Raw genomic sequence first — 14,580 nt, 5'->3', positions numbered from 1 at the left:
AGGTATGGTGCCAGTTGACTGGGCAAGTGCTTGTGTGGTCCCGTTGTATAAAGGCAAGGGTGATAAGTATGGATGTACTAGCTTTAGGGGTATAAGTCTGTTGAGTGTTGTAGGTAAGGTGTTTGGTAGAGTGTTAATTATGAGAGTTAGACAGGGTACAGAGGGAGTGATTGGTGATGAGCAGTGTGGCTTTAGGAGAGAGAGGGGATGCGTGGATCAAGTGTTTGCGGTGAGACAGGTGTGTGAAAAGTATTTAGCGAAAGGCAAGGATGTGTTTTGGGCATTCATGGATTTAGAGAAAGCGTATGATAGAATTGATAGGAAGGCTTTTTGGACTGTTTTAAGATTGTATGGACTTGATGGTAGGTTATTAAAAGGGGTGAAAAGTTTTTATGTGAATAGTAGACATGTGTAAGAGTGGGAAATGCTGTGAGTGACTGGTTTCCTGTGAGAGGGGCTGCGACAGGGATGTGTGATGTCGCCTTGGTTGTTTAATATTTACATGGATGGTGTTGTAAGGGAGGTGAATGCAAGAGTTTTAGGTGGAGGTCTGAGTCTGGTGAATGTTGATGGTGGAGAGTGGAATCTGAAGCAGCTGCTGTTTGCAGATGATACTGCACTGGTGGCTGATTCAGAGTGACTGGGCAAGTGCTTGTGTGGTCCCGTTGTATAAAGGCAAGGGTGATAAGTATGGATGTACTAGCTTTAGGGGTATAAGTCTGTTGAGTGTTGTAGGTAAGGTGTATGGTAGAGTGTTAATTATGAGAGTTAGAGAGGGTACAGAGGGAGTGATTGGTGATGAGCAGTGTGGCTTTAGGAGAGGGAGGGGATGCGTGGATCAGGTATTTGCGGTGAGACAAGTGTGTGAAAAGTATTTAGTGAAAGGCAAGGATGTGTTTTGGGCATTTATGGATTTAGAGAAAGTGTATGATAGTATTGATAGGGAGGTTTTGTGGACTGTTTTAAGATTGTATGGACTTGATGGTAGGTTATTAAAAGGGGTGAAAAGTTTTTATGTAAATAGTAGAGCATGTGTAAGAGTGGGAAATGCTGTGAGTGACTGGTTTCCTGTGAGAGTGGGGCTGCAACACGGATGTGTGATGTCGCCTTGGTTGTTTAATATTTACATGGATGGTGTTGTAAGGGAGGTGAATGCAAGAGTTTTAGATGAAGGTCTGAGTCTGGTGAATGTTGATGGTGGAGAGTGGAATCTGAAGCAGCTGCTGTTTGCAGATGATACTGCACTGGTGGCTGATTCAGAGGAGAGATTGAGACAGTTGGTAGAGGAGTTTGGAAGGGTGTGTGAAAGGAGGAAATTGAAAGTAAATGAGAATAAGAGTAAAGTGATGAAGTGTACGAGGTTGGTAGATGGTAGGAGGATGAATATAGTTTTGAATGGCGAGTTGCTTGAGGAGGTAGAGTGTTTTAAATATCTAGGGTCACATGTTGCTGTGGATGGAAGAATAGATGCAGAAGTGAAGTTTAGAATAAATGAAGTAGGAAAGATGCTGGGAGGAATGAAAAAAGTGTTTAGATGTCGTTCGCTTAGAATGGATGTAAAGAGAAGGTTCTATGAGGGTGTTGTGGTACCGACTGCATTGTATGGGGCTGAAACATGGAATATGGGTGTAGCAGAGAGGAAAAGTTTGAATATAATGGAGATGAGGTGTCTGAGGAGTATGTGTGGAGTGACGCGTATGGATCGAGTGCGGAATGATGAAGTGCAAAGGAGAACTGGAGGTGTTGGGGAGATGGCTGGTAGAGCTGAGCAGAGTGTGTTGCGATGGTTTGGGCATATGGAGAGAATGGAAAATGAGCGATTGGTGAAAAAGATAACTAGAGCTGATGTGAGAGGTGTAAGACTAAGAGGAAGACCACGAATAGGATGGATGGACAGTGTGAAGAGAGCGCTGGATGCGAGAGGGATGTCTGTTGAGCAAGGAAGAGTGGCTGTGCGTGACAGAAATGGGTGGAGAGAAATTGTGAATGAATAAGTGATGACGCAGCCCTGAGGTGATATTCTCCCGCATTTGGTCTGATCAGCTATTTCAGGTCAGGTGCGGGTAAGGGGATGAGTCTGTTATGATGTGGCAGGGGTAAACCAGCTCTGCTGTCGGGCCCTGCTGCGGATGTCACTGATTGCATTGCGCAGTTGACCCTTGTGCAGTGTGGTGCGGTGAGGATCTATCCGTTCTCCCCTTTGGGCCTAAGATGCAAATGAATGTGTTGAATGGATGCATAAATGGGGAGTGTGTCGTCCTGTCTCGGCTACCTCCCTTTCCTTGGGGGAAGCAGCCTAGGTATATAGATAGATAGATATTTTATCTGTAGCTGTCGAACAATAAATATGACATTGGTCCCTTTGCCCGGTATAAACCCAAACTGAATCTCATCAATATTCACTCTTTTTCTAATCACACCTAGAACTCGCTTCATTACCTTCATTATCTGGTCCAAAAGTTTTATGCCTCTATAATTTCTTCTTTCCTGGACATCACCCATCCCGTTGTACACATTTAAAATCACACCCTTCAGCCAGTCGTCTAGGACAACTCAGTCATGTATATTAATATTTATCAAGTCAGTAACTAACCCCACTCATAAATCACCTGAGGCCTTCAGCACCTCAGCAGTCAACCCAGACACACCTGCTGCCTTTTCCACCTGCATCCTGCCTATTGGCCTGCTCACAGTAGCAGCGTCAATCAAAGGCCAAGGGCCAAACACTGGACCCGCAGGCTCCAAACCTTCCCTGTTCCAGCCAAACTCCTCAATCAACAACCGGTTATAATGCTCTTTCCAGGCGTCTTTACTGTCCGCACTTTTCACCACGACCTTTCCTTCGTCATTCCCTACTCACTGCGCATCTTTGTTACCCCTGTTTTCCCTCTTCATTTGATTTTCCACCTTAAATATCATTTTCTTCCTTTCCACGCTATATGGGTTATCCAGTAAAAGTCTCTGCCACTCAGATTTTGCCCTGTAAACCACTTTTCTAGCCCTATGCTTGGCAGCCAAGTTTTCCTTTTTGTTATCACCTCTTTTCCTTTCTCGGAGAAGCCTCTTTTCTCTTTACCTGCAGCTTCTACACCCTCATCCCATTACCAAGTTACTTTTAGTCTTGAGGGGCCCCTTGTCCATTCACAGACTGAATCAGTAACTTTCAGGAGATTGTTCTTAAAAACTATGTACTGTCCTGTTCCTTAATGCTTCTGTCAACAGCTCCTTGTTCACCCACCACTCTATTCATCTTGCTATAGAAGGCATCCCTTACTGCCTGGTTTTCCAACTTTCAAATTTTCCTCCTACGTGCATAGGTCCTTTCTTTCATCACTCTATCCTTAAGCACCCTCATACTGTATATCAGTAACTTGTTTTGCTGCACACACTCCTCGTTCCCTATAACATTAGCATCCCTCACCAACATCCTATCAGCTCTCCTGATCAGGAAATAGTCTATCTGGCTACTGTTTCTCCCAGACTCATATGTAATCAACCGACTCTCTCCTTTCCTAAAATGAGTTTTGCTCACAGTCATGTTCAGTGCTTCCCCAAATTCAAGCATTCTTTCCTCTTCCTCATTTCTTGTACTATATGTGCGTTCCTCATGTACCCGCTCATACCCTTGAGCTGCTTCACCTATATGACCATTTAAGTCCCCTCCCAAAACTATAGTATCATCATCCCCTGCACCACTTACCACACCTATTATGTTACCCCAGAATCGATCTTTTTCCTCATCATCTAAGCCAGCCTGCGGAGCATACGTCGATATCAATGGAAATGCGAGAACAAAAACTTTTACTACTATTTTCCTCTCACTCACTCTCGTTACATTCATGACAGTCGTATTCCACCAATTTCTCCTTGATCAACACACCTACACCGCCATATCCATCTGCCCTACCCTGCCAAAAAAACTCGGATCTAGTATCGACAGTTCCTCCCGCTAATCATGCTGGCTGATCCTCCCCTATATCAAACCTCTGCACACAGCCAACATCCACCCACCTCCTACTCATCACCTCGACTACTTCTCTTGCTCTCCTCAAATTACCCACATTCCATGATGCCACTCTGATCCCTTTGGCTGATATAGTTTCCTCAAGCTTGCGTTCATTTTTCTTCTTTATAATAATCGGCAAGACAAAATAAAATGAAAGAAAGGCATTTGGGAGTTGAATGCTAATCGCCTGCCAGAATATGCTCTTGGCCAAGTCCAAGATCTTGGCCATATCTTGATACCCTGAAGGTTTCATGTTGATAGCTCAAGTGGTTCGTGAGATATTGTGGTGCTAAAGGCGAGCGATAAGAACTAGTTGACCTTTGGCAGCCATTTTTGTGACCTTGACCTTGACCCCCAGTGCCATTTTCGAACTCGCCCAAGATTTGGCAATATCTTGATACGCTGAAAGTTTAATGTTGATAGCTCAAGCTGTTCATGGGATATAATACGAACACACACACACACACACACACACACACACACACACACACACACACACACACACAGGTAGGCTGAAACGTTATCGTTCTGCCTTGTAAGGTGGGCATTAACCCGCCCCATCCCGACCACTTTTCCACCACTGACTCCCCCCAATCCCGACCATTTTAGGAAAATTTTTTTTTTGGCTCAAACCTTCGCTTTTGGTGAGAAACATCGAAAATTCATAGAGAAATCGCTCACCTGAGGTTTAAAGTACTCATTACAGGTAGGAGTACCTCCTTACCTTACTGGGTTTTCTATCAGGCTGGCACCAAAGAAAACGAGTTCTATGGGAGGATAACTATTTCACACCACTCATAAACGGTATTTATTTATTTACTTGGTACGAATTTATATGTAGTACAAGAGTATATTGGTTTTCAAGCAGTAATATAGGCATTATAAGCATTGTTTCACTAATACCTGACCTTTTTTTGCCACATTACCTGATCATCATTTCTAACTGTTTCTTCCTCTAATGCTATGTAAAGTTTGTCCTCCACATTGTCATTGATTGGGGAATCACTCTGGCCCTGAATTTCGTACCGTGGCATGACATGGCTATACTAGCCAGGTCACTGATAACAGGTGAATTGCTGAGACAATGGCATGCAGGGGGGGGGAAGGAGGTCATGCTGGGTAAGGGATTGTTCCTGCCTGGCATCTTGTTGAGGAAGGTGTCACGTGTATACGTACCAAAAATGACTCGCGAAAATTGAAAATTGTGCAAATTAGGGACCTTGCAATATTTTCGCGTTTATGTACGTCGATGGGATTGGCAGTGACAAAATGTGTGGACGTTAAAGAACGTCGACGGGACGCCGCGGGTTAATAACGGAAGGAGACAGACCACAGGCACCACCCATCCGCACAGTCCCAAGTTCAGGCATGGGACCTGGGACTCATAGCCTACAGCCGTGACCAGTGGCTGTGGCAGTGGCCTCAGGGCACCCTGCCAGGACAGCCACAGGGACGCCCTCCAAGCACGCCTTTGCAGTGTAACTGCCTCGCCATTATACACCCATTGATAGGGCAACCTTCTGGGGCGTTAATCCCAGGTTCAGGCCTCTCTCACTATTGGACAGAATCGACATCCTGGAAACCACATTGACCTTTACCCTCTAGCAAAGATCCAGGCCCAATCCTATCCTGACCCCTAAAACTACGCTGGCGGAACTAGCGTCACGCCTCCCCTCAGTAAGTCTGCCACTAGGTCTAGGTAGCATGGGCAAAGTTTTCTGGCTGCATGTCCTGGCTGGAGTCAACCCCTGTAATGTAGTGGGTTATGTTGTGTGATACGTAAAACACATGTACAGTAGTGAATGAGATAGTTAAAGGAAAGTGTCTGGGAGAGTGTGCTGGTCTATCCTCCATGTTAGTGTCACACTGAAAAGGTCAGCAAAAGGGAATGGACAGATACTCTAGTAGCTAGTGAAACAGGAGTTCCAGCTCTCCCTATCACCGGCATTCACATTCCCCTGGGGAATGAGTTTATTGGGAGTTTATCAGGAAAAAGTTTATTGAAGCCTGATCGGCTGGTACTACAGCCTACTCTCTACTTTTTTTTTTTAATTCAGACTCAAATAAAACACTTCCAACAAACATTTTTACAACCTAAGTGTTATTGCTGATGATGGTACTCAGTGGCAGCAGTAATCGTAGCCCTAGGTTCATGTGAAACGTAAACCTGGTGAACTGCAGCTGAAGTTGCCTTCCTTCTGCAGCACACCATCTTCTTTCCGTGGACAGTGAAGTAAAATGGCGTTTGTATAACCAGACAGCTCCATCGCCCAGTTAAATCGGTGCCAATACGCGAAGGTACTTCTCACTAGCGCCATGGTACTCAGTAAGACCATTGAATTAAAGAGAAGTTCATCTGCACTTGCAACCAAAGCTTTGTACAATATACCCAAGAACTTTTAGCTGAACTAGACATAGCCTATAACTGGGAATTTGTACAGTCAAATACTCAATAGCCCCTCTCATTCTTCCTGCCTCTTTCTCATTGCTGGATTCACAGATGCTTGACTGAGAGGCTGTGCACAATGGTGCATATTATCACTCACAGATAAATGATAAAAAACACATATCCACTACGTTACATCCAAACATCTATGAATCCACAGAGACAATAGTCAGGAGAGGAGCGTGGACTTTACACTAGTTTTTGAGAGTACAGCAGTGGGTGGGGTGTATCTGGCCTCTAAAAATTTAATAGGTAATATTAACCTATGAACCCGTAGTTTTTTTTTTTTTTCTAAATGTAAAATGTCAAAGAGGACCACTGTCTCATGAATATCTGGTGCTTTTTTCTGTATTTGATATATAGAGTGTTTTCAGCAACACATCGTGAAATGTGTTACAAATTCCTAATAAGAGTCATGAATTACTGTTTCGAGGTTAGGAATAAAAGCTGCATAATGAGCCGGGTTGATTATAAATGTTACTACTTATAATACTGCCTACTCAGGATCAAGACATTCTCTTGCATAAAGATGAATCACTTTCAGTTTCTCTTCTTCAATGAAAATATTGCTGACATGGTTTTATCTTTCTCTCTCCTCACTTTATTTTTCTAGCAACAACAAAGCACATTTTTATCATTATCTCAGTGGCCAAGGTCACTGTTCTACTGTGATTATCAACAATACTATAATCAGCCTCGTCTCAGCCCGACTAGAAATTAGATAGCTGCTCATTATAGTGTGTGTCTTACATCCTTGAAGTCGTAAGTGAAGTTCGTCACGCATTTTTTTTTTCAATGCAAGGGAGAAGGAACTAAGGGCTAGAAGCTCGCAAAACTTGTTTGAAGAAAAAATAATTAAAAGAAAGCCAAATTCAAGACTCTTATAACCCTGCGTATAATTTCATGAATATCAGGAAGAGGTTCTACATTATTAAAAGGATCATCTAGACACCAGCACCAGTTTCCTAGTCATTCAATATGTCGCTTGATGATAGAGCCTCTGCCCATTAGGGTAAAAAAAATCAATACGATTCTACATAACCAGTTTAAAGTGTTTATCTATACCTACAGCAAAGTCGCCAGTGTCGATCTTTTCCCTTGATTGTATGTGCAGGTTGGGTATGTCGAAGGATGGGGTAGGGCTAACATCAAGGGAGCGTTGTTACCTTTATACCAGCTGACGCAAGATGAGAAACTCAGCAGTCAGACATTTAATCTACTATAAGTCCTTTGCGCTAACCTGGAACAGATTCTCGTCCCTTTGGAGTTTATTTTCCATAGCAAATTGGGAGAAACAGACAATGCAGTGGCTCTGAATTCTTTCCACAGGACATCTTTATGACCAGCATCATATTCTAGTTATCGCCTGCCTTTAGAAGGTACAGCGATAATGTTTTTGCCTTCCTCTGTGTGTGTGTGTGTGTGTGTGTGTGTGTTCTTACCTTACCTAATTTTTCTTACCTAATTGTATCTTTACAGGAATGAGTCAAGCTCGTACTGTCCCGTGTCTTAAACCATATTTATCGTACATATCTTTAAATTTGTGAATTATCTTGGCACACACTATTTCATTCGGTAGTGCATTCCACTGATCAATTGCTCTGTTTGGGAAACTGAATTTCCTTATGTCTTTATCACCTCTCTTCTTATGCAGTTTTTTGCAGTGTCCTCTTGCTGATGCTTCTCCATATGTTAAGTAATCATTTATGTCTATTTTCTCCTTCCCTGATATGCACTTATTAGCATTATCATGTCACCTCTTTTCCTTCTCTCCTGTAGTGTTGGTAGATTCAGTTTATTTAGTCTTTATTCGTAGCTTAGATCCCTTAAGCTTGGTATCCATCTTGTAGCGGCCCTTTGAACTTTTTCAATCTTGTCTATGTGTTTTTTGAGATGAGGACTCCAGACTACTGATGCATATTACAGGGTTGGTCTCATGAATGATGTTATTATCCTTCTTAGCATGTCTTCATTTATGTATGTGAATGCTATTCTCATATTTGCAAGCAGAGTATATATGTTCCGTACCTTCTCGCTGATGTGGTCAACCGGAGATAGTCTGTTATTAATAATCACACCTAGGTCTTTCTCTCTTTCTGATGTATATAGGGTTTTATTTCCTAACTTATAATCCTAATCAGGTCTTTTTCCACTTTTACCAAACTTGATTACATGACACTTGTCCACATTGAATTCCATTTGCCATGTACTACTCCATTCATGAAGTTTATTTAATTCTCCTTGTAGCTCTTTACAAGAGTCTGTGTTAGTAATTCTCCTTTGTATTTTTGCATCATCTGCAAACATATTCAGATAGCTCTCATTTCCAGTGTTACTGTTTATATCATTTATATACACTAAAAACATGATTGGTGCCAGCACTGAACCCTGTGGTACTCCACTAGTCACTTCTTTCCATGATGAGTAGTTTCCTCTTAGTAGTGTCCTCATTTCTCTTTTTATGAGAAAGTCTTGCTTCCAACAAAACAGTTTGCCTCGAATTCCTCCTTGATGGTACAGTTTCCATAAAAGTCTTTGGTGTGGTACTGTGTCAAAAGCTTTCTTGAAATCTTAATAGATACTGTCCACCCATCCTTCCCTTTCCTGTATTGTGTTTGTTACTCTGTCATAGTAGCTCAACAGATTAGTAACACATGATTTTCCTTTTCTGAATCCAAACTGTCTTTCCGTTATCATACTGTATAGATGATTTACCCAAGCTTTTCTTATAAGCTTTTCTAATACCTTGCTTACAACACTAGTCAGTGATACTGGTCGGTAGTTGAGTGGATTTTGTCTATTTCCTTTCTTGAATAAGGGGACAATATTTGCTTTTTTTCAAATATCAGGTAGTTTACCTTGACTCAAGGATTTCTTGAAAATTAAAAATAATGGTATACTTAACTCCTTTGCACATTCTCGCAGTACCCAACATGAAATTTCATCAGGACCACTTGCTTTTCCTCTGTCTAATCTACTTAACTCCTCCTGTATTACTTTTTCTGCTATTTGTATATCTGGTAGTATGTGTGGACACGCATGTTCCACATAGTCCCTCTCGAAATTTTTTTCTTCTGTAAAAACTAATTGGAAATTCTTATTTAGTGCTTCACAAATATCTTTCTCTTGTATATAAGTGATTCCCTCGTCCGTAATGGATTGTATTATATCTTTTACTTTGGTTTTGCTTCTGATGTAGCTGTAAAACAGCTTTGATTGATCACTACTTTTATTTATTATATCCTCCTCAAACTGTTTTTGGGCTTCCCTCCTTATTCTCGTATAATCGTTTCTTGCCTGTTTGTAATTATTATACGCCATTTCACTACTGTGTCTTCTGTATCTATTCCACAAAAAATCTCTTCTTTCTTTTGATTTTTTGCATTCTGTATTGAACCATTTCTGTATTTTCTTCTCTGTTTGTTTGTGCTGTGGGATGTACTTCTGGACTCCTATTTCATAAAATTCACAGAATCTTTTATATACAGCATTTAAATCTTGTCCTCTAAGCTCATTTTCCCAATCAACTTCTAAGAAATACTTCTTTAGGTCTTGATAATTTCCCTTTTTATAGTTTAGTCTCTTTTTGTAACTGTCATTGCTGTTAACTATGTCATATGCTATCCTGAAGTTATAATTTAGTACTGCATGATCGCTTTTGCTGAGTGGAGGGTGATATATAAAACTGTCAATATCATTTTCTTGCCTAGTAAATATTAGATCTAGCACCGAAGGTACATCAAGTCCTCTTTTTCTGGTGGTTTCCCTCACATGTTGCATTAGGAAAAACTCTTGCACGAAGTCCAGGAGCTTTTGGTGTGTGTGTGTGTGTGTGTGTGTGTGTGTGTGTGTGTGTGTGTGTGTGTGTGTGTGTGTGTGTTTCCGTTATATCTCATGATTGGCTTGAATTATCAAAATGAAATCATCAGGGTATCAAGATATAGCCAATATCTTGGCCGAGTTCGAAGCTGGGCAAGCGGGGTCATGGTCAAGGTCACCAAAATGGCAGCCAAAAGTCAACCAGAATTGATCGACTGCAATTATGACCACAGTTGGAGGTAGCAGAATTGAAGATGTTGCATTTTTCACTGGGAGTGACGAGGTTGGACAAAATTAGAAATGAACATATTAGAGGGACAGTGCACGTAAGTCAGTTTGGGGACAAAGCTAGAGAGGCGAGACTGAAATGGTCTGGACATATGCGGAGGAGGGATGAGGAGTATGTCGAGAGGAGGATGCTGGAAATGGAGTTACCAGGCAGGAGAAAGAGAGGAAGGCCAAAGAGAAGGTTTATGGATGTAGTGAAGGAGGACATGCGGGCAGTAGATGTAAGTGAAGAAGATGCAGAAGACAGAGTAAGATGGAAACGGAGACGGGTGATCCGCTGTGGCGACCCCTAAGGGGAGAGTCGAAAGGAGAAGAAAAAGAAGAAGAAGAAGAGTTATCACCATTATATCTCATGAACGGCTTGAGCTATCAACATCAAACTTTCATTTTTTTTTTTTTATGTGTCCGACTCTGGGCATAGGCTTCACAGCCTGCTATCAAAGCCCAGCAGTCCCCCTACATACCATTCACCTCAAGATATGGCCAAAATCTTGGACTTGCCCAACAGCTTATTCTGGCGGGCGATTAGCATTCTGCTCCCGAATGCTTTTTTTTTTTTTTTTTTTTTTTTTTTTCATTTTAGCTAAGTATTACAACTAAACAATTAAGATGGGGAGATTTTTAGGCCAAGTTAGAGTAAAGGCATCATTGTTCAGTACGTGGGCAGGATGATGCTGAGAGTGGACTGACCAGACATATAGAGTAGTATTACCTTTAGTCCAGCCCTGTAATATTTTCTTCAGTGAGACCTAGAAAATGCTAACTACCTACTTTAATGACACTCGTGTTGTTGATAGGCATAATTCAAATTCTTCCTCTTTGCTATGTGCACAGGCTGATGCTGAGACCGGGAGGGGTCGGACGTATAAAGAGTTATGTGATCTGGTGCCTAGGGTGGCCGGGGGTTTGATGGCCGGTGGGGTGAAGCCAGGTAACGTTATTTCCTTTACTGAGCTCATGATGTGACTTTACTGAGCTCCTGTTGTGGCTTTACTGAGCTTATGTTGTGGCTTTACTGAGTGCATATTATGGCTTTACTAAGCTTATGTTGTGACTTTATTGAATTCATGCTGTGACTGACTGAGCTCAGTTTGTGACTTCGCTGTGCTCATGTTGTGACTGTAATAAGCTTATGTTGTGACTCTACTGAACTCATGCCGTGACTAACTGAGCTCATGTTGTGACTACTGAGCCCATGCTGTAACTTTACCCCGTTCATGTCGTGATTTTATTGAATTCATGCTGTATGTTGTGGCTTTACTGATCTCATGTTGTAACTTTACTGAGCTCCTGTTTTAACTTCACTGTGCTCATGTTGTGACTTTATCAAACTCATGTTGTGACTTTAATAAACTTACGTTGTGATTATACTGAAATCATGTTGTGGCTTTACTGTGCTCATGTTGTGACTTTATCAAGCTCATGTGACTTTAATAAACTTACGTTGTGATTATACTGAAATCATGTGGCTTTACTGAGCTCATGTTGTGACTTTACAGAATTTATATTGCGACTAACTAAGCGCATGTTGTGACTACTGAGCTTATGTTGTAACATTACTGAACTCAGGGTTTGACTTTACTGAGTTCATAATGTGACTTAACTGTGCTCAGTTTATGACTTTACCAAGCTCAAGCTGTGACTTAACTGAGCTCATGTTGCAGCTTACTTAGCGCATGTTGTGACTTACTTAGCTCATGTTGTTACAGTTGTGACTTTACGTAGTGCATTTTGTGTATATGCTAATACAGTACGCATGCCAAAGATCCTAAACCCGTTTCAGCTCAGCTGATGGCCAGGTATAATCAGAGTAGACGATACATTTGACTGGTGGACAAGAAGACTCATTTCTTCCTCGTAAACAAGGCTCATCAAATTTCATGCAACAGTAACTTTATACAACAATTGTGAGAGTTGTCCAATTCCCTCCGTTAAAAACAAGCCGGCTGTTATAACCTTGGTCTGTATTCTCGTCGGATAAGAAAGTCCCCAGTACCTCTTCCTTCGTTGTTTCCTTTGGGTACTGCTGGTTAACCCTTTCGCGCACGATAAGTTTCAATAAGTTTTCTGATCCCGGAATTTCGACTACGAAGCCGCCCGGCCGGTGAGCGCGCGCGCGGCAAATTTGAGCAAATTTGAGCGAATGAAACACATTCTTGCCTTATTTTCGCCCCCAAAAAATCAATGTATTCCCATGAAACCTATGTCCAGGTATGCATGGATGTTTGTTCTATCTGATAAACATGACCAAAACACAGGAAAACAACAGCACAGAAAGTTATGAGCCCTGGAAGGCATGTCGAGTAAACATTTTTGACTTCCCAACATCACCGTTTGAATGTTTTCCATCCTACAGGAAAATGATCTAATATTTTTTCATAGAGAATTTCATCAGCTTTCTAACGAAACCAATCTGGTTTAGATACGATGTATACTTTTCGAGAAAATGGTCAAAAACTGAGAGCCATTTTCGAAAAATTTTCACTGACCTCTGAGAGCTAAGTTTTCCCAGGGACCTAACGTTTTTATTACATAGTAATATGCCCCCATTATCCAGCTTTCCCACTGTGACGGGAAAACCCCATACGCCTCATAGTTCTCGAGTAAATCGAAAAAAGGTACAAGGCACTCCGTGCGTGATTGACTTTCGTGATGCGCGCATGGCGTACGCAATGTTCCCGTCTACGTAACCACGAATTCTTATGAGAAATATTACATTTTTATGTATTGTACATATATAGAATTTCCTGCTCTTCATCATGGTTCAAACGTGAAATCGATACGTCCAATAGTTTCCGAGTAATTGGCAGAGAAAATGAGAGTATTACTACGAGCCTTTCTCAATGGTAACAGCCGGGAAGAGACACTCATTTCCACCGTCTTTTATCGCACAAAACGTAACATAATGCTTACATTTTGGTATTGATCATACGTAGAATTTAGTGGTATAGATCATGGTTGTTACAGAAAATCGATAAGTCAAACAGTTTTCGAGTAATTGGCCGACAAAGTGAGGTTATTACTCCGAGCGCTTGTCACTGATAACAAATGCGAGGAAAAACATTTCCCTCGCCTTTTACCCCCAAAACGCTACCAAAGGCTTACATTCGGGTATTGATTACACGTAGAATTTAGTGGTATTGATGATGGTTGTAACAGAAAATCGATAAGTCTAATAGTTTTCGAGTAATTGGCCGACAAAGTGAGGTTATTACTCCGAGCGAATGTCACTGATAAACGCGAGGGGAAAAAAACATTTCCTCGCCTTTTATCCCCCAAAACGCTACAAAAGGCTTACATTTTGGTATTGATCATACATAGAATTTAGTGATATTGATGATGGTTGTAACAGAAAATCGATAAGTCTAATAGTTTTCGAGCAACTGGCCGACAAAATGATGTTATTACTCCGAGCGCTTGTCATGTCACACAACAACCGCTAGGAACAAAAACATTTCTCTCGCCTTTTACCCCCAAAACGCTACCAAAGGCTTACATTCTGGTATTGATCTTACGTAGAATTTAGTGGTATTGATGATGGTTGTAACAGGAAATCGATAAGTCTAATAGTTTTCGAGTAATTGGCCGACAAAGTGAGGTTACTCTTCCGATCGCTACCAACTTTTACACACACTGTTTCTTCCTCGCACACCGGCCTGAAGACTATGCTACTAACTTTCTTTTTCCCCTATCTGTACAGACTATTACATCTTCCATGGATGTTTTTTTCTATTGTTATAACCTACTACACATAAACATAACTCTTCTATAGTTACTGCTGTGGAGATTTACTTTCTTTCATGTGTAATCTGTAGGAGAAAATGGATATTTGTCTGAAAGTGTGAGAGGTAATGGTAATAGATTATTACATATATCAACAAAATTTGCAGAACTCACTTCCTCCAGGGGTGTTGATCCAGTTAGACCAGGGATTTGAAGATAAGGAGTTATGTAGTGTGTGTGTGAGTCAGCTGCTCCCTGAGAGTATCAGGCAACGCTATTTTTAGCACACACCACACTC

General features: G+C 41.4%; 1 protein-coding gene across 1 annotated transcript in view; it reads left to right on the top strand.

Moving 5' to 3' along the window:
• Positions 1-14,580, top strand: part of LOC145403296 (uncharacterized) — a 76,491-nt gene that overhangs the window by 24,095 nt on the left and 37,816 nt on the right. Inside the window, exon 3 of the mRNA XM_080275101.1 lies at positions 11,394-11,490. Coding sequence (XP_080131227.1) covers positions 11,394-11,490 — 97 coding nt within the window. The remainder of the gene's footprint in view (positions 1-11,393; positions 11,491-14,580) is intronic.

The sequence above is a fragment of the Coenobita brevimanus genome, chromosome 60, assembly GCF_032717465.1.
Source record: "Coenobita brevimanus isolate Jiangsu-jjx chromosome 60, ASM3271746v2, whole genome shotgun sequence".
In the NCBI taxonomy this organism is placed as follows: Eukaryota; Metazoa; Arthropoda; class Malacostraca; order Decapoda; family Coenobitidae; genus Coenobita; species Coenobita brevimanus.
Note: the sequence above shows the minus strand (reverse complement) of the source record. Positions and strands in the feature narration are given on the sequence as shown.